This window comes from Globicephala melas, chromosome 1 (genome assembly GCF_963455315.2).
Source record: "Globicephala melas chromosome 1, mGloMel1.2, whole genome shotgun sequence".
Classification (NCBI taxonomy): Eukaryota; Metazoa; Chordata; class Mammalia; order Artiodactyla; family Delphinidae; genus Globicephala; species Globicephala melas.
This window is the reverse complement of record NC_083314.1, coordinates 183881284-183901712: the sequence shown is the minus strand read 5'-3', so window position 1 is coordinate 183901712 and position 20429 is coordinate 183881284. Positions and strand designations below refer to the sequence as shown.

General features: G+C 57.8%; 1 protein-coding gene across 14 annotated transcripts in view; it reads right to left on the bottom strand.

The window, feature by feature from the left end:
- Positions 1 to 8014: 8014 nt before the first annotated feature.
- NPHP4 (nephrocystin 4) overlaps positions 8015 to 20429 on the bottom strand; it is a 137268-nt gene continuing 124853 nt past the window's right edge. For 9 of the 14 annotated variants that reach the window (XM_060283853.2, XM_060283850.1, XM_060283861.1 and 6 more), the window contains 9 exons: positions 17945 to 18171; positions 17633 to 17819; positions 16717 to 16800; positions 12838 to 12994; positions 12196 to 12281; positions 11536 to 11621; positions 10338 to 10509; positions 9094 to 9690; positions 8015 to 8570 (listed from right to left, as the gene is read on the bottom strand). In XM_060283853.2, the coding sequence (XP_060139836.1) occupies positions 8430 to 8570; positions 9094 to 9690; positions 10338 to 10509; positions 11536 to 11621; positions 12196 to 12281; positions 12838 to 12994; positions 16717 to 16800; positions 17633 to 17819; positions 17945 to 18171 (1737 nt within the window). In that variant the 3' untranslated portion in view covers positions 8015 to 8429. Of the gene's footprint in view, positions 8571 to 9093; positions 9851 to 10337; positions 10510 to 11535; positions 11622 to 12195; positions 12282 to 12837; positions 12995 to 16716; positions 16801 to 17632; positions 17820 to 17944; positions 18172 to 20429 lie in introns of those variants that run through there. The other 5 variants (XM_030880399.2, XM_030880406.2, XM_060283873.1 and 2 more) reach the window with 4 other exon arrangements.

Below are 20429 nucleotides of genomic sequence, written 5' to 3'. Positions count from 1 at the left end.
GCCCACAAACAGTTTTCGACCCATGGTAGAATGCAGTCGAAACATTTTTGCTGGGAACAACAGCAAACATCTTTGTTTGGGAACATTACTATTATTAAATGCTAGTGGTCCAGTGGCTAAGACTCCGCCCTCCCAATGCAGGGGGCCTGGGTTCAGTCCCTGGTCAGGGCAGTAGATCCCACATGCCTCAACTAGAGATTCCGCATGCTGGAACCAAAAGATCCCGCATGTGGCAACTAAGACCCGGCTCGGCCAAATTAATTAAATAAATAATCAACGCTGTGATTTCTAATCCTTTAGAAAAAATAAAATAAATAAAAAGGAAAAGATGTTTCACTTTTCAGGGGACCCGGTAAATCCAATAGTAGGTTCAATCCCACAGAACATTCACAGGAGAACATGAAAGTACACGTACAAGCTTACTGATCGCAGCATTTTACTATAGGAAAATTGGGAACACCTAGATTCCCATCACAGGGGAATGGCCTTGAATGTACGGTACCTCTAGGTGAGTGGAAGCTCTGGCAGGAAACGGGGGCCACCCCAAGCGAGCAGAGTTTGGGAACCATCTACAGAGGAGCAGCAGGTTTGGGAACCGCCCAGACAGCAGCCCGAGGCGGTGCTGGAAAATGTCAGGGCCACAGTACGGGTGTGAGGGGTGACAGACGTGGCCACGCTGTTTAGAATCAGGGGACAGGAGGTGGCCACCAGGACAGAGGGGCTGAGGACAGGTGGCAGTCAAAGGCCGGGCTGAGGAAGGGGCAGAGGCTGGAGGAAAAGCAGGAGAATGTGGCCCCCCCCACTCCGGGAGACCAGGCAGGGGAGCCGCGGTGCCAGGTAGCCAGAGCAAAGAGGACAGACAGTGACCATGGACCTGGCTTCACAGGGGCCATAGGTAAGCTTGAAAGCGAGGTCTCCGTGGGGCAGGAGAGAGAATGATGGCGGGGGGATGGGGGCAGGCTTCAGACACTGGCCACAGACAACGCTGGCAAGATTTTCTATCCAGAGGAGCAGAGCAGGTGGTAGTGAGAGGGGAGAATGGAGGAAGAAATGGCTTTTCTTTTTAAGATGGGTGATCGAGAATGACTGTATGCGGAGGGTTCCAGGAAAGACAGAAGGGCAGGAGTGAGGCCCTCGGGAGTTAGAGGGGTGGGATTCGGGCCCCCGTGGGGGCCAGGACACCTGGTCCTCTGTCAGGGCAGGCGAGATGGCAGCCGCCTCGGGCACAGCCGGGTCACAGATCACGGTGGGACCACAGGAAGGTTCTGGTCTGGTGACTCCTCTTTCCTCCATGAAGGGTGAGGCAAGGTTAGCAGCTGACTCTGAGGGTGGGCGCTGGGCGGTCTGAGAAGAAAGGAGCAGGGGTGGGCCGCTCTCTGGAAGCCTGAAGAAGAGACAGACCAGGAAGGTGTGGTAGGGCCACTTGCCTGAGGCCTACTTGAGGGTTAGAGCCACAGATCCAAGGACAGACGCCGCGCATGGCTGAGAGCCTGTCTCCCTGTTCCGCTGCCTGCGGGCCCGACAGAGTGGGCCTCCGCCCAGCAGTTGTGACGGCCAGGGGTCTCAGGGTATGGCAGTAATGAAAGGAAGGGGCTGTGAGAACAGGAGGCAAAGGAAGGGGGCAAGACGCAGAGCGGGCAGGAGGGTAAGCATGAGGGTGGCAGCCAGAGGTCGTGTCAGGGGCTGAGTCACATCCCCCAAACTCATCTGTTGAGGTCCTAACCCTCAGGACCTCCGAGTGCGACTGTATTTGGAGATGGGGTCTTAGAGGTGGTTAAGTAAAGTGAGGCCATAAGGGTGGGTCCTAATCCAACAGGACTCATGTCCCTACAAGAAGAGAAAATCATGCCATAGATAAACACAAAGGCAGACAGTGGGAAGACGCAGGGAGAAGACGTTCACAAGACAAGGGGAGAGGCCTCAGGAGAAACCAACTGGCCGAAACCTTGATCTTGGCCTCCCAGCCTTCTGGAGAGAACTGATTTCTGTTGTCTAAGCCCCCATCTGTGGTGCTTGTTGGGACAGGTGACTAACCCAGGTGGGGAGGCAGCAATGACTGGGGCCACATAGGCCAGTGGGCTGCGAGGTCAGGGTGTGGGTCAGTCATCCCCATGGTGTGTCTTGTGCCCTCATGACCTCCTAGAGAAGCCACGAGCCCTGCCCAGCGCTGCGCAGCTCAGGGAGACACGGACGATGACAACTACACACACAAGAACCCGCCTTCACTTTCTTTGGCCTGGATGTGTGAGAAGGGGTGATCTGGAATCTGGAACAGGAGGGTCCTGAGAGCGCACGGGGCACCCAGGCAGGAGCACTGGTGTCTCCAGGGACTCATGAGATCACGTTTCGGAGCCCCGCCATTCAGCTGCCAGAGCTGGAGTCCAACACTAACCAGGCAAGTGGAAGAAAGGATCAAAGTTTATATTGGGTTCAAAAAGGACCAGACATTTCAAATCCATACTTCTAAAGCACATCTGAACAAAGTGTAACAGGCTACTAGGAGGCCGCCAGCTGCGAGAGGAGCCACCCTCCTCCCCTCCCCTCCCTGCAGCCAAGCCTGGGGCCCAGGGAGAGAGCAGCCCATCTGGGACACAGCCACGGAACCTGCGCCCCCAGGCCACAGCCAAAGCATGTCACCCAGCCAGGCCCGCAGTCAGGGTGGAAGGAAAAACGGCTCCCAAGGGGGGCACTGCACTCAGAGCCGCCTGGTGGGATGCGGACGATGCTTGGGAACAGTCCTGAGGCCATCGCACTAGACCTGAGCTCCGCCCCCCCCGCCATGAAACCCAGATCCTAAGAAGATTCTAAGTGGTAGGAGCTCCTAGACCCCACCTCACACAGGACACTGAGGACCCTACTTCACACAGAGACTGAGGACCCCACCTCACACAGGAGAAGAAGGCACCCCCAGAGTGGCCACAGCTGCAGGCCACGGCTGAGCCAGGATTCAGGCCCGTCTGGATCCGTTCTGCCCATACCCACTGCCCAGCCAAGGTGAGGGAGAGGGCGGACGAGCCGAGAGAGAGTTCAGGGCCCGCGGCCTCTGCAGGATTCCTGCCTCCGCCTCACCCACTGAAGGCTGGAGGCCGCGAGAAGCCCAAGAGCTGCAGAGGGAGAGATCTAGAAGGACAGAGTCGCCTGCAGCCCGGGGCCCTTCCCACCGGCCTCACACCCATTCCGACCTGGGCGTCCCCGGAGCCGCGGGCACACTCAGCTTTTGGGGGCAAGGAGACTGTTCTGCCCGTTCCTTTCCCTTAAGTGTCGTTATAACACTCGTCTTAGTGACTTTGCCTCTTGGAGACAGACTCATCACTTTGATGTGTGATTATTTCAAGGTTGAATTCTTGCGATGAAATGTATCTTTAGAGCCTTGATTCACAGATCAATTCAGGATCTGACAACCGAGAGGACAGACACTCGAGGCTGACGCGACTCCTCCGAGCGGCCCCGCTGCTGCGGGAAGCCACCTCTGCCCGGGGGACGGCCACACACAGCAAAGGGTCGCCCTGTCTACGGGTCACTCATTAGATTTATACCTGGCCCTCCCTCCCAAGGACCAGAAATCTTGATTCGCTGGTTACGTGGATATTTAAGACCCCTGGGGCTGCCGTCACAAGTGACCAGGTGGCCTAATCCAACAGAAGTATATTCTCCCGCAGCTCTGGAGGCCAGAGGTCCTTCGGGCGGCTCTGAGGGAGGACGGGTCCCAGGCCCCTGTCCTAGGTGCTGGTGGCTCCCAGCAATCCTTGGTGGTCCTCGACCAGCAGACGCATCACCCCAATCGTGGCCTCCACCATTGTATGACCTTCTCTGTGTGTCCTTTTCTGTCTCCTAAAGGACACTCACTGGATTTAGGGACCACCTTAATGGTCCCAATATGACTGCATCTTGATCCTTACCTTAAGGACATCTGCAAAGACCTTGTTCCCAAATAAGGTCACATTCTGAGGTTCTCGGTGGACATGGATATTGTGGGGACACTAGATCACTCTCTGACTTGCACTTGGCTTTCAGGGCCCCCTGAACAGTCTTGGAGAGGCAAGGAGAAGTGTGGTGACACCGATGACACGTGGCTGGCTGCCCCAAGGCGGGCCTTCCCCGACGCGGAGAGCAGGCTCCTTCGGCCCTGCACAGCCCCCCACAACCAGCTCAGACCTGGCTTTGCTGTGGGATCAGGAGAGCCATGGGGGCCCGTGTGGCACGCCAGCAGACGTGTCCTGATGACAAGGTTTTGACTGTATGTGGAGCTCCGCCCCCTCCACCAGCAGGAAGGGCCTCTGGATTCATTGTCTGTCCCCCAGACTCGAGGGCAGCGTCCCACATGGGACCAGGGAGACCCCACGGTGCTCAAGACACGCCAGACACGGACGCACTTGCACGACTTCTCGAGGCCACTGGCTGTTTCCCTCGCTCCCCTCCTCTCCTGCTCTTTCTTTGTAAAGGTCTCAATACACGTCCCTGAAAATAAAACTAAAACCACTACGTCCAGATTGTTGGGGTTACAGCTGCATACACCCCAACCTTCTCCACTGGGAGGATAAAAAGTTGCTAAGGAAACAGAACGGTTGTTTTCCCCAACCTCTTCCAACCTGAGGCAACAGTTTTAAAAGGCGCCTTAATTTATTTCTAAGTAGATAAAAACATAGCATTAAATCATTATCAGACATGAGCAAAGCAAAGCAGCTAATCTGGCTTTCATTTCACTCCATTTAGTTAAAAGCAGCTTTCGGCCGGGGTGGGAAGAGGAGGGACAGAAGGGAAGAAATAAAATACTAATGCTAAAAACGCCCTTGATGGAAATGATAAGGTTCCCTTTGAAAGATGGTGCGTCTTTGTGCAGGAGAAGCAGCGGCTCCCAGCCCTTACGGCAGATCCACCCGAGGAGGGGGCTGGGCCCCCGCTTTCTCGTTAAATTACCTGGCGCTTCTGCACATGCCAGCTAGGCCAGGGAACTGACCACCAGGAAGTCAGAAGTTAGAGGAAAATACTAGTCCACGTCTAGCGCGTCGGGGCAGGACACTTCAGGTTCATAAAGGAAGGAAGAAGGCCCGGGTTTTGCAACCCAGAGCGCACGTGAACTTGACCTGGGCTTTGGGCCCCAGCAGAAGAGCCCCAAGATGGTGGATCACAGCCATGGCTTTTATTTAACACTGAAAATTTATCGCAAAAGAAATCTCTCAGGACTTCCCTGGGGGTCCAGTGGGTAGGACTCCGCGCTCCCAGTGCAGGGGGCCCGGGTTCCATCCCTGGCCGGGGAACTAGATCCCACACGCTGCAACTAAGAGCCCGTGTGCCACAACTGAGACCCGCGCAGACAAGATAAATAAATAATAAATAAATATAATTTTTTAAATCTCTCTTTTTTGTGAGAAAAGAAAAAAAAAGGAAAAAGAAAGGGAAGGAAAAAACGCTCAGAACGGCATAAATTTGGACAAGCACAGGCCCCCAGCTTGTGCCCGATTCTCACTCCTGGGAGGGGCTTCAAACCCTCACCGGCGCCCGAGAACAGAGGGGTGTGCGTGCCAGAGCGACCAGAAGGGCACAGTCCCCGGGCGGAGGGCGTCTGGAGGAGGGGACGGGAAAAAGGGCAAAGGGAAAGGTCCTCCGTGTGTAGAGAATCTGCTTTTCTGACTTAAAAAAGCGTGGACAGCCCCCCACGCCCCCCGACCCAGCTGAGCCCAGCTTCACCAGCCCCCATGGCGCCGACGCGGTGGCCACTGGGGAAGGCAGGTCACTAATGTGGCCCCCGCTGCTGGTCCTGAGGCGAGACACCTGTCCAGCCCAGCGCCGTCACCCCTGCGTCACCTGAGAATCAGCCTGCAGCCCACAAGCCCGAGACCTGCCCCGGCCCCTCCACCCCTTCCCGTTCCCTGCTCACCCGCCACCCGCTCAGTCCCTCCTTCTGACATCAGCCGGCTCCACGCCCTGCTCCTGCCTTTCCCCTCACAGACTTTATCACCGCCCGGCCGACCGTCTATGTGGTACCCACGTTTTATCGTCTGAGCCCCCCAGGAGGTCAGCTCCTGACCTGGGGCAGGGAAGGTGTGCGTCTCAGGGCACCACAGTGTCCGCACCTCCTGCACAAACAGAGCCCGGAGGAGTGCCCACAGCCAAGGTCGGATGGATGAAAGAATGAACTAACGAGGGAGTGAGGGCCAGAGAAAGGGCATCCCTGGCTGATGGCCTCTCTCTCGCCAAGGCCGGCCGCTGCTTCCTCGAGCGCCCCGCCACCCCCAGCTCCTGCACCTGCAGCCTGCGGGCCCCCCGGACACAGTGGGGAGGGGCGCCCCCGACCCCACCTCCAGCCAGGGCAGGGCTGCTGCCGGCCCCTCGGCACAGCTCGCTGGGGACGGCGGCCTGAGCTACAGAAAGGCCTGAACGGCCCCTACTGCAGTCTCTGCCTTGCAGACTAGACTTGGGGTAAGGAAGCTGCTGAGGTCCCACCGCTGTGTGTGGGTGAAGTGCGCCCCCAGTGGATCTGCCTCTAGGAAGAGCAGCGGCCCCTAGATTACCCGGCTCTTGGAAGCATCTGGAAATGGGAGGAGATGAAAGCAAAGCATCCCCTGCCCACCTCCCCCCCACACCGCGTGCCCCCAGGACAGCAAGCAACTGGGCTCCAGAACTGCCTTGCTTCCTAAAACACACTCCCCGCCGGGGCCTGGTCCCTGGTGGCGGGGCCTGGGCCTGGACTGGCCCGGGGCGTGGATGAGCTGAGATTGTGCCGTGCGCGCGGCAGGCGTGCAAAACGCAGAGGTCGCCCTTGAAGAGACAGCAGGGAGCATCGAACAACAGACAGACGGGCCCCGTGGTGGGTCCTCACGTTGCAGACTGGCAGATAGATAGGCCTGAGGCGGTTCTCTTCCCCAGAATCCAACTCCACGCCGCTCTTTGGGGGCACACGCCCGGCGGGGAGGACTTGTGGGCAGGAGGCTGCAGGGTGCTGCAGGGGCCCCTCCCGAGGTGGGGCGGTTGGCCTCAGTTCCAGTGCAGGTGCCGTCCGTAACCCCGCTGACGGGGCTGGGGTCTAAATCTGGCTCCCTGGGGGCAGCCGATGCCCCGTTCCTGCCTACGGTGCGTCTGACCCTGGCCGCCTTGCTGACCGTCTCTCCAAAGAGCCTGCCCGCTCATTTCCCCGGGGCTCATACTGCTCTCAATCACGGGGAGCCCCCCTGGGTTCACGGTGCAGAGAGAGACCCCCCACCATGGGCCACTTTCCATGGGAGTCTGGTCTCCCGTCTGCACATGCGCACAGCTGGCTACCACCCTGCTGTCTCCTCACCACCCCGGGGCTGGGACAGCGCGCTTCCTTTCTGTCCATCTTTCCAACAGACTGAAGGTAAAGTTTCTGTTTCTAAGCCCTAATCCATCACCTACCCTGCCGATTCCATCCCTGGGATGCTCCCCGTCCGGCCACTTCTCACCATCCCCACCAGCAGCGCTGGGGCAAAGATGACTGGCTGCCCCGCTAAACCTTCCCCCCTCCCCCCGCTAGGGATACCATCCCCCAAAGTCACCTGGACACACGACTGCCTGGAATAAAGACAACGTTTCTGAGACCCCTCGGAGCTGGGTGTGGCCAAGCGACTAGGTTCTGGCCAACAGGATGGGGGTGGGCGGTACAATGCCCCCTCGCCGCCGGCCTGACCTGATCCCTGGACGCCGTGACTGGTGACCTCACGTGGTACAGGGGATGGAGTTAAGGATCGTGAGACAGAACGGTCGTCCTGGATCTTCCAGGAAAGTCCAGTGTCCTCACGGGGGCCTTACAAAGGGAGGCAGGGGGACCAGAATCAATGCAGGAGAGGTGACAACAGAAGCAGAGGTCAGAGCTGCCCTGCCCTCAGGTCAGGACTAAGCAGCCTCTCCCAGAGGCCACAAACCACGGGCCACCGACTGTCCCTCAGCAACGTCATCCTCCAGGGAAAAGGAAGCTTATGCTGCAGACAGAAAACTCTGACAACGGTGAAAACAGCAGAAAACACTCAAGAAAACTGCCAAAAGAGAAACCGTGTAAAAATTTAGTATTTCGTACAACGTTTTTAAAAGATGTGAAATAATACCAGCATAAAAAACATTACATAGCAAATAATAGTGTTTGTATAAAACTCAGTTTAAAAACATAATTTTATCATTTAAAATGACTCAGAAAATACATTTTGCTGACAGTAAATCCTAACGTCACAGATGGCGACAATCCCCCGTGTGCCGCAGAGAGAAACGGGCCCCGGGTTCACTGGGCGCGCACGCTCACGGTCAGGACTCCAGTGGGGCTGCTACGCGGTCGGTACTGGCAGCAGCCTGACTGGGGGGGAGCATCGCAAACGGCTAGGGGCGCGGCGACCCCCACCTCCCTCAGCCCAGTCCACGGTGCCGAGTTCTGGGACAGGAGCCTGACCCCGAACAGCGGCAGGACGGCCCCCGCCGCTCCTTTACTGGTAGATGACCTTCACGCAAAACGTCTCCTCGTTTTTGTCTTCGTGGTCATTGATGTAAATCAGAATCTCCTCCTCCCCGGCCTTCTGACGGGACGCAAACCGCAGGCCGATGGTGTAGGTCTCGCCTCCCCCGACCTGGCAAGAAGCGTCGCCGTCCTAGCGCCCACCCTGCCGACCCCCCTCTCCCTCTTCCAGCCACTTCCACACAGGCGTACACACATTCCCCAGGCTCGCAGGCCCCAGAACATACACTCACGATCTGAACCAAGTTTCCCAGCGTCACTGTCAAAGCCCTCCCGGCTACTCCTCCCAAAGCCCCGGAAACGCGTTACTACACCCTCCAGCGAGGGACAGACCCGGGTCGCCCGAGCTGCTGCTCACTTTCCCTGAAAGAGTCACAGGAGATAAAGGCCTAACGTGCCAGGCAGTCTGGATGAAACTGTTGCAACACTGCAGGGAAGGTTGCCCCCAGGGCTGCCTCTGCCGGGGCCTGGGTGTTGGGTCAGAGGCCCAGGCAGAGTTCAGCAGACGGTGCCCCTGGGGGCCGCAAGCGCCTCACTCGGGCCACAGGCCGTTCTCCCCCAGGACTGCTGACGCCCCCAAGGCAGGGTCCCGGGAGAAGCAGTGCCCAGGCCCCCCACCCTGTGCAGCCCCGCACCTGGAAGGCGTCCTCCTTGAACTGCAGCAGGCGGGGATGGTCGCTGTGCAGGCGGTAGGCCCTCGGGGAGGGGTAGGGGTTGGTATAGGTGATGCGCTTGTTGGCGCCCTTCCCGGCCCCCGCAGGCAGCGTGATCTCAAAGGCCTGTGGGGAGGGCAGGAGTTGGCCCCGGGATCCTTCTCCAGCCACTTCTTCCCAAGCCTGCCCTGCGCTCCTGAGCCCCAGACGCTGAGTAAATACGGCAGACAAGCCCCCCGAGTTCCCGGTCGAGGGGCTCACGGTACAGGAGGAAACACCCACCCCCCAGGCCCCCAGCCAGAGGGGCCGGGAGGAGGAAACGTCGGCCCGGATCTGGGCAGGCCGGGTCACAGGACACACCACCCGAACCGCGTGGCCCACGCGCGTCTCACGGCAGACCTTGGAGATGAGGGGTGGGCGGCAGGAGAGGCACACGAGCCACGAGGCCACCAGCTGGTGGGCGTCCACGTCGACCAGGTTGAGGTGCACGAAGCGGCTGCCCGCCCTGCGGGGCCTCACGCCCACGTGCAGGTCCTGCACCCCGTGAGGGGGCAGCACGAAGACGCCTTTGGGGTCCGTCTTCAGGAACAACAGAGGAGAAGCAGGTCGGGAGGCAGCCCCTCGAGTCGTGCAGACGAGGGGTTTCCTGGGCGCGCAGACGAGGGGTTTCCTGGGCGCGCAGCCCAGGGGCTGAGAGGGTCCCAGGGGAACCCCTGCGCTGGGCGGGAGGTCCCCTGGCCTGCATGGGGTCAGAGGTAAGAAGGCCCGATCTGAGGCCAGACCGGACCTCACCACCAGCACCCATGCCTGCGGGTCACAGTCTGTGTCCCCATCTGTGCACAGTGTGACCCCCTCAGTGTCAGAGCGGCCTCAGGAGAGAGAGCTTAGCCAGACCCAGCTCTGAACCCCGGCCTGCTGGCAGGGCGTCCACGTCACCCTCGTTATCCAGATGTACGGTTGCAGCCGCACTGATTCCAGAGTAACTGTTAATATTTACCTCCCAACAATACTACAAATTCACCTTCAGGGCTTACGTGTCTCTCATCCCACGGTGCACATCTCATAAAGGGGATCTGAATGAAGACTCTATCAAAGTCTTCAGGACCGACCACCAGGCCGCAGCCCAGCTCCCACCCCCTCCCCGGGGTGGGCAAGGGTGGGGAGGGGCCAGGGGACACCCGCAAAACCCAAGAACCAACCCCACGCACCCCTGCTGAAGGCCATACCGTCAGCTCCTGGGGGTGGGAGCTGAAAGCCTTCACTTTCCTAACTGTCTGCATCCCCCGAAGGACAAGGGCCAGGCGGGTCCGCTGGCCTGTGACACAGGAGACATCCACGCGCTGCAGGGAGTGGAGGTGGACCTGCCAAGTCTGGACGGGCGTCGCCAGCCAGCGGTCCCTGCGCGGGCAGAAGTCACTCACGGTCGGGCGAGGGCAGTACACCAACCACGGGGAGGAGCCCCGAGGAAGCTGAAAAGGCGGCCAGGAGGGCGGGCTGGGGTCCAGCCGCCGTCACCCACTCGGCCACCTTCCCTCCAAGGTGGAAGCTCTCAGGCGGGTCTGCAGCCTCTGTGTGACTTTGACCCTGAACAGATACTCTGGAGGCCAGGCAACGTGGGCTTCTGCAGATGTGCACCTAGGCCAGCTTAATCCCAAACCAGGCCTGGAGCAAAGTCCGTGGGCAGCACAGCGTGGATGAGAACGTGGGCTTGGAGGTCACGTGGGCCTGAGCCTGGGGCCCACATTAGCTGCCTGGTGCCCAAGGACACTGACCCTTGGCTGTAAATGGGGCTCAGCATCACCTGCCCACGGGCCGTCAGGACAACAGTCTGTGGCCACCACACAGCAGGTGCAGGCTGGGTGCTGCCCCTCGGCCGGGTGGACACTCAGCACAGGAGACCCACCCGTTCCCGGCGGGCTGCACCAAACCCTCCAGCCTGCACCAGTTTTAAAGCGTCTCGAGGGCTGGGAGATACGACTTAGAGGAAAAGGTAAAGGGACCGGGGTCATTTCACCCAGTCCTCGGGCATCAAAGGAAATGATGTCACCTTCCACCTCCCCTTGGGGGGCCTGGGCAGGACCGCCGCCTGCATTCCCTCGGACTCGGGGAGGGGACCCCAGGGACGAGGGCTGCCTGGGCCGTCCTGGCACTGTGCTGGGGCAGAAGCAGCCTCGAGTTTCTCTCCTGGCTGGGCTCCCAACGTGTCCCTTAGGCTGTGGTGCCGCTCTGAGCAGAGGCACCCTTGCAAGACCCCGGCCAGTCTGAGAACCTCACTTCATGTGGCCAAAGGCCTGATGGCCCCCACCCCCGTCACAAGTTTAGAGGCAGCCAGGGCTGGCCCACTTCCAGTGCCACCAGCAGTCCCCAGCCTGCCTCCTCACTGCCTTCTCCCACCCTCCAGACCACCAGGGCCCACGTACTCACGCGTAAATGGTGACAAAGAAGTCTTTGATCTCCGGGCTGGGACCACTGGCCACCTTCAGGAACACGTCTTGTGGCTCCCTGGGGCCCTGCCAGACAGGGGTGGGGGTGCACATCACGGCCACACTACTGCCTCTCTGCTCTGACCCCAGTCCCCCAAGTCCGCAGGAAGCAAACGCAGGTGTGAACCAGGCCCCCTCCCCCAACACGGTTTTCATTTTCTGTACTCATCAGAATTCACTGTTTTTGTCACTACAAAAGAGAAAAGTCATTACCCTCTTGATTTCATATTGAGTTTAATAATTACATTCTGCAGGAGATTCCACCCAGTTTCCTAACCAATCATAACATGATTATGGCCGTTATCCTTACACAAAGGCAATTAATAAGTGCCTTAATCACCACTCACTTTATTCAGTTTGCTTCATGTCTTTTTTTTTTTTAATTGAAATTCAGACAATCAAGGAAGTGACCTGCTAGCAGAAGAAATGAAAACTCATTCATAAAGCTCTCCTGAGGATGTCAAGGTAGCCCTTCAGCATCTTAGAAAGAAACCACTTAAGCAAAAACCTCAAATGAAGAGGCTGCAGGAGACCAGGGGTGCAGATAGTGGGTGGGACCTGGAGGGGAAGGGTTTTCCCGGGAGGGCGCTACAGAACTTACCATGTTCTGGGTCTCGCAAATGACATTCGGGTCACTACATCGTACGTAGACCGGGGGGTCCTCACCGGGCATCCCCACGGGAGCACCTGGAGTGGGGAATATCACAACAAATGTCTTTTCCCGAAAGCCTGGGCCATCACAGGTGTTCCACGAAACCTGCTGGGGGATGGACACTGCTGCCTGCGTGGACACTGGCCCTTCCGTTCCGAGCCGCCTCCCCGGGGACTCACCCCAAGAGACCAACCAAAAGGAAGCGGGGTGCCATGGAGCCAGTGCCAGGTGTAAACGGCTCGGATGTGTTCTAAAGGCACCGGCTGGCAATGAATCAGCAGGTGCAGGGGAGCCCGGAGAGCTCTCCAGGCCCAGGACCGAGGGCAGAGCAGAGCCTGACGCCAGAGGCCAGGCAACCTTCCCAGGGCTGTGGATTTCAGAATGCAATCAGCCTGCCAAGGGCGCCTGTCATCTCAGAGGAAGTGAGAAGGTCACCATGTCAAACAATCAAACGACTGAGGCAAGTGGCAGAATTTACAGCTGTACCCTGTGTTGTTAAAGAGCATCGCAGGATGATGTAAGGACACCACTTGTCACCTTTTCCACCTGTTGAACCTGCCAAATGCCAGCCGTGGGGACAGCGGGACCTGCCTGGAAGCGTGTGCCAGGGCAGCAGGCGGATGGCCTTCTTCAGGAAGGTGAGCTCTGGGTGGTAGAAGCGGAAGACCTGGTCCACCACGTGCGGCTGCAGCTCCACGGTCAGGCAGAGCACAGCGAGGGGCTTGCCGTTGCCTGCGCAGAACAGGACCTGCCAGGAGAGCAGGCGGTGCAGCATCAGGACCCGCACGAGGGCTGTGGGCAGCTGCGTGCACGGCGCCTCCCCGGACGGACAGGGACAGGGGTCCCCATGGGGTCCGCTCACGCCCACGAAGTGGGAAGGACAGGCGTGGTCAGATGCACGGGGTCTGCAGCCGCAGGTGCCCACCTGCGAGGACTGGCCCAACACAGGGTCCACATGCTCAGACCACGCACGGCTGCCACTCCTGCCACTTCCCGGAGGGGAGGGACGTGCCAAGAAGACCAGCGAGAAAGGTCTGCGGCCCCAAGTCCCCCACCGACGCACCCGCTGCCTGCAGGCTGGGAAGTCGTTCTGCAAGCATCTGGATACTAACCTCACCAGGTCCTCATGGGTGGGAGCAGAGCATGTCCCCCAGACGGTAAAAGGGGGCTGTGCTTAAACCCAAAGGGCCAGAAATACAAACTTCCTTTAAAAAAAAAGTTACTTACTAAAAAGATTTATTTGTCTAATACAGGTCCTAATTGGGAACACGATGCAGCCGGTGTCTTTATTCCAGGACTCGGCCAGCCCAGTGAGCTCTCAGGGCCCAGGACAGAGGGCGGCACACAGCCAACCCCCTTCCCACGTCGGTTGGCGCCAAGCTCGGGCGCCCAGACAAACCTTCCACGTGGGAAAGGACACTCTTCCACTTTGGTGGGTTTTATTATGAAATCTTTTAGATGTGTAACAGGACAAATTATAACTGGGCAGCCACCCACGAGGCCACGTGGGCTTGGAACAGGCACACGGTGCACACTGCTCAGCCTCTGCGTCCTCACCATCCTGCCCGTCCGCCCCAGGGAGCCCCTCCTGAACTCGTGATCACCGTCCCCCCCGTTTTTCTTCACCATTCTCCCCTCTTTGGGTCTTTAAGCGACCCACAGTGTCGGTTCTGCCTTCTTGGACCATCACCTGAAAGCCACTGCCCCGCGCGTCTCTTCCCACATCTGCTGGGAGGCGAGCCCCACCACTGCACCCTCATCCCCCGCAGCTGTGCCCTGACACTCCTGCCGGAATTTCACCGCTACGCTGGGACTTCAGCTCCACAATGACCGACCATTTATTTAGCTGTCGTGCACACAGACACACACACACACACACACAGACATACACTCCTCAGCTCTCTCTGCTCGAAGGACCGGAAGCAAGGGCACCCCAGTCGTAATGAGCCCTCTCAGTACCCAGACTTCGGTTTCTAAACACCGCTCTCCACTAAAAGAAGCCTTAGATAAACGGCTGATTCCAGAAATGGGGCAGGAAAATGGAAGACGACTCTGGAACATCTTGGGCGCCAGGCACGAAGGAAGTGCTCCAAGAATGACAGGGACACGTCAAAAGGACAGAGGGGCCAGCTTGAAGCCAAAGCCGCCGGTGAACCAGGGACAAGATGAGCAGCAAAACAAAGACAGACAGGAACAAATTACAAGCCACTGAATGAAACAGGAATTCATGGTCCATAATGCCGACAAACAAATTTCAGGAATGAACGGATGAAGGCAAAGGGCTGCCTCACTTAGAACATGGAAGGAATGACGAAATCTGCAAGTCACCAATGGGCAACCATCGTGCAAGAATCATCAGTGAAGAAATTTTAAAAAGAATGTCCCTGTGTATAACTGGGTCACTTTGCTGTACAGCAGAGACTGGCACGACATTGTAAATCAACTACACTTCGGTTTAAAAAAGAAAGAAGCATCGTGGATATTAAAACTAGCAGCAGAAGCTGAATGAGAAGCAGGACATTTACAGAGCCTGAGTATCTCCTGAAAAAATACTTCCCCATTACTAATTATCAACTATAAAATATTTCTTAATTAATTTTACCTTGAAGGAGCCTGGCAGACACCATCTTAACCAAGTAAGAGAGTTAAATTAACATCACTGGTAATAGGGCAAATCAACATTGTGTCTCTCCCAATAAGAGGTTCTGAGAAGAACACAGCAAAACGTCTGTGCTTTTCCTGCCCTGAATGCACGGCCTGAACCCACCGACGAGCAAACACCAGACAAACCCAGACTGAGCGGCAGGTGGCAGAAATGACCTGTGCACTTCAAAAGTACCGAGGCTGTGAGAGGCAAGGAAAGCTAGGGCGGGACCACCGGATGCAGCGCGGGACCCTGGGCGGGTGAGGGATCCAGCGTTGGGATATTTGGTAAAGTGCAAGCGGGGTCTGTGATGAGATTGTATCAGTGCCAATTTCCTGATTTCCCCGGTTCTACTGTGGTTATGGAGCAGAGTGTCCTTATTTTCAGGACACAGGAGCTCTAAATTTCATGGAACAATGGGGAAGTTCGTCCATAACTTATTCTCAAATTGTTCAGAAAAAAATAAGGATAAATATAGACACAGAATGATAAGGCAAATATAAAATGTCAACAACTGGGAAATCTGGGTAAATAATTCATGAGAACTCTTTGCACTATTCTTTTAACTTTTGTCTAAGTTTGAGAACATTTCAAAATAAAGAGCTGTTTAAAAAAAAAAGACAGGCGCTGACTTGAAAGGTATGGCCGTGGCCAGAGAGAGGACAGTTTTACAGCCCAGTGCCTGCCACACAGCAAATATAAAACCACGAGTTCATAATAAGACCCCCAAAAAACTGACCATCTTTGGATGTTCCCAGGGCACGACTCATTATTTTTACAATTGATAAATAAAGGGAAAGAACCCAACATTTATCCTGACCTTCCGGTATTAAGTATCAATATATTCAGGGTAACCAAACGGCTGATGGGGAAAGCTCTTGTTTATAGAAGAGTCACAGCTAGTAAGTACAAGAACAGTGAGAGGATTTCACCGCTTTCCACCTGGTGGGATAACGGATGTGGGCAGTGGACCCTTAGCGGACACGTCAGCCACCATGAACAGCCACCCACCGTGGCCTCTGCACGTGAAGCCGTGGTCGGCCCACGGAGGCCGGCCCACGCCCAGCGTCTCCACAGACAGAGCATTGAGGACAGCAGGCCCCAACTCCCACAGACCGACCGTGATAAGATGAGTGACCAGCACGGACTGGACATCGGGCCGTCCTGAGGATCTGTTACTAATTTGGGGGCAGTGATGTCACATAGCCAGGTTTTTGTTCTTTTTTTTTAAGTCCTTATCTGTTAGAGATACACGCTGAATAAGATATCTGGGATTTGTTTTAAAACTCCAAACTCATGTAAGGAAAAACGTATTAGCCTCTCAGATTTAATTTATGGCCCTAAATAAAGAGCCGACACATCCTTTAGACAAAGGCATCGCTGCGGCTCCACATTTAAATAAAACCCAGCCAATCTCCCCCAAGGACGGGGCTGTGGACACAGGGCTGCCAGGTCCTCAGTCTGCAACTGCACCGAATCTGTCCCTGGGTGAGGGTGGGGGCGGCGGGCGTAAAAGTGTTTCTGTTTTTACTTTCAACCTCCTATAAAAGGCATCTGTCTACCAAACAAACAACAACAAGAAAACTTCAGAAATTCCTACAAAACGACAGTGTCCCAACCTCCCCTAAGGACATCCCATCGGCAGGCAGGGGGTTGAAAAGAGTGCCCTGCCAACGAGCCGCCCTGAGGTGGCAATGGGACTGAGTCCTGTTTACCATTAGTAACAAGCAGCAGAACCCATGATGCACTTCACCTGGTGCTCTCACAAGAGCCCTGGCTGGCACTGCAAGACCTGGGAACATTGGATGGGCGGTCTACCCCCCTACCTTGGCGTGTTTCGTGGGCATCGTGCTGGACTTACGAGATGACCCAGCGTCCGTGTCCTTCTCGAGTCTCAGCTCAGCAGAGGCCTGTGAGAAACCAGGGAGCCCCCAGGTCATGAGATGGGGCTGGGTGACAGGCAAGTCTTCCTACCAGTGGGGCCTCCGCCTGTAGGAACGGCCGCCGCCCTGGGCCCAGGGTTCCGGGGTCTCGTTTACGCTCAGAGTGAACCCCAGGCGGCTGCTGTTATTAACCGGCTCACAGCCCCAAAGAGGAAGCGGAGGCCGTGTGAGCTGTGGCGGGGGGGTGGGGGGGGGGGGTGGTCAGGTCCCGTAACCCAGCTCCACCCGAAGCCAGAGGTCTGACACCTTCACCACGGTCCTGATGACCTCTTGCCCCAAAAGTGCATCCAAAGAGCCTGCACTGAAACCTGTGAGCCTCTCACGCCCGTCTCAGTGATGACCCCTGCCCTACAGAGCTGACCTCACAAGGTCAGGAAGAAACGCGCACGCCGCGTCCGCCCTAGCAAAGCACGTGCTTGCTCGCGCCCTGACGTGAAACCCCAGAGTCTCTGCGGTTCACGTCGGGGAGCAAACGCTACGTGAGAAGTGGGCAAACAGTAGTAACTGGGGAGTTCAGAAAACACTAGCTCTTCTGAGGTTTAAGAAAGGCTCTTCTACCAATTTAGCAAAGAGACTGAAGAGGAGGTGGTCCAGCCTCTCCTGAGCCCAGGTGAACCACGAGGCCACTGGGCACAGCGTAGGTGCCAGGACGTGTGGAGAGGCAGGTGGGGCGGGGGACGGCCGAAGGCTAACCCTCCCACCGCACGGGAGGAGGCCCCCATCTCCCAGGTTACTTGGCAAAGGGGCTTCCCCGGTGCCCAGCCAGCCCCCTCGGCACGGGAAGAATGGCCTTCCCCACCTGCGCCGAGGCCCGCGGACCCGCAGAGAAGGTCTGGAACTTGAAGGGGATGTGGACCATCTCCCGGGGGCGTAGGAAGAGCTGGGGGGCCAGGCTGCCCCGCGGGTGGAACATGTCCTCCTCCAGGGGCGTGTGCAGGCCGAACAGCTCTTTGAAGTACCGCCACTCCTGACCGTCCAGGATGAGGCTGGAGGGAGGGGAGACGGCGCTGGGCACAATGTCCTTCCCAGTCGGTCCCAGGACCCGTGAGGGCGAGACCAGCTCGGCTTTCGGGCGGGGCTGGGGGCCCGAGGGGGCGCCCCGCCCTCCCACCTGAGCTCAGCGCTGTCGATCGAGATGGTCACGGTGTGCTGCGTGTTGTCGGGGTTCCTGAGAGCGAATTCGAAGAACTCGGCGGCGCCCAGCGTGGCACGGATGGTGTGCCGCGTGGTGATGGCCATGCTCAGCGCGCTGGCAATGCTCTCGGCCTTGGTGCGCTCCCGGTAGGCGGCGATGAGCTGCAGGTCCCGAGTGTGCTGGGCACGGATGCTCTGCTGGGCCTGCGGACACAGGGGCCGAAGTAAGGCCACGGTCCCGGGGCGCCCTGCTGCTTGGGGGCTGTTCCCTGGCCCCTTCCCCACCTGCCCCAAACACCACATCTCCTTGGAATCACCACCCCTCCACCACCGACACGGGGTCAGCTGGGAATGGCCACCTACAGCTCCGGGGGACAGGGAATGGGGCCACCCATCTGCAGCACCCCGGCTTCCCTCTGCCCACAGGTGATGCACCCGTGGAAGGAGGGCTCTGCCCACATGCCCCCGAGACTCCAACCACCCACCTGGGCACACTGGGAATTAAGAGCAGAAGCTACCAATAAAAGAGGAAAGAATGGTCCCCAAACTAAGGCGGGTGACCAGCTCACTGGCCAGGCCTCCAGTGTGACAGCGGGAGTCCCGTCTGCAAGCAGAGTCCCCAGGAGGGGCTGTGGCCGGGCCTGACTGACCGCAAGCTGGGCCAGGGTCCAGACCCAGGCACGCTGCCTTGGTGGGCTCAGCGTGGGTCCTTCATCCACCTCCTTCTTCCAATGCCTTATGTTTCAATGGGCTTGGCCACCCCACATGTGTTCTAGAGGCTGGGGACAGGCTTATCTTTCTCGGGTGCCTTGCAGTAAAAAGCGAGGCCCGTCGGAGGCTGCTTTGCAAGCCCGAGACCTAGAAGGCGTATGCCCACGTGCTAGGGAGGCAGCTGGGCGCTGAGGGCCTCCAAAACCAACGAGGCCCAGGCATCTGAAGGCCTTCGGACTCTAACTCAGAAGGTGAGGACCAAACCTGACCTCTCACTTAAATTGTTTTGGAGACTGACTTTCCAGTATCCAAAACTTTGGCCTTTCCCCAGCAGGGGAATTGAAGCTGGGCCTTTAGTTTCTCCCTGGGGATTTAAAACCGGGAGGGTGGTCATGTTGACATCTGAGGCCTCCCTACGTGGGCATTTTATGATCAGAGCTTCTCAGCGGGATGGAGTCTCTACCAGGCTGGGCTGGGCAGCACGGCCAGATGTAATTTAGGGTGAGAGACAGAGCTCGGCTTTTCAACCTCGACTTGAGACAGCGGGTTGTTCTGACCTGCCAAGGACACAACCTGTATTGCCCTGGGACGAGGGCTCTAGGGGACAGGCCACATGGAGGTGAGCACAGGACTGGCCCGTCAGACTGACCACCTGGGCAGGCACCGTAACGGCCACTCCCTGGTTTTCCGCAGGCCTGGTGGGTAAAAGCCACAGGCCGAGCCAGTGTGGCCCCAGGGCATCAGGTGCCCACACAGCCCCTGGCCAGGTGGAAAGGCTGGAAAGAAGAATCCACCTGTGGGGTCACCTGGCATGACCCAGACTGCGTGAGGCTGCCGTTAACCGCAGGCTCAGCCTCGCACAGACGCGAGCCAACCCTCCAGCAACAGCTTCCCCGATGACTAGAGCCACCAGTGAAACAGAGCTGATGTTTTGGTCTCTTTTTGCCATAGACCTGTCTTCTTTCTTAATTCAAAACCCATGCAGGCAGAGGCGATGACACGTATTGGACCACTCAGACCCCAAGAGGCAGCAGTTCGCACTGTGGTCCCGTGACAGGTCCAGGGATGGGCAGGGAGACCCGTGGGCCAAGTGCTGGCATTTCTGGAAAGTAAAGTCCTCTCTTCCATGGCACTTGGCACGTTTTGACAACACGGAACATGGGACTAGTGCCACCAATTTGCTAGCGTGAGGGGCAATCCCGGAGCTGCTGGGGTGTCCCTGTAGAGGGTACGCAGAGGAGAGAGGACGCAGGGACTGAGCGCTGTCGCTAGGGCAGCCGCCGTCCCGAGCACTGCACACAGGTTGAGCCGGGTGACCCTCACAGGGAGGCTGTGACTGTCCCAGGGCACCGCAGGGACTCCAAGGCAGGCGTCAGCCCCACACTCTGTGCTGTGACTGTCCCAGGGCACCGCAGGGACTCCAAAGCAGGCCTGTCAGCCCCACACTCTGTGCTCCTGGCCCCAGGCTCACCACCGCCCCCAGGAAACCCTGAGAGCCTCAGCCTCCCTCAAATCTGACCATCAGGGAGAGAGAGCTGCACCCCAGCTGCCCTCAGCCTCCCCGCCGCACAAGAGGTCACACACGGTTCCACACCCTCATCAGGCGTGTGCAGGGCCAGCCGGGGCATGGCTCCTGTCGACTCTCTTCCCAAGGACCCACTGATTTCGTAGAACTCCCATCCCTTCTTCAAAGAAGGCTAAAAAGCTCTGGAAGGGAGAGAGACTACCGCATATCTGATACATCAAGTTAC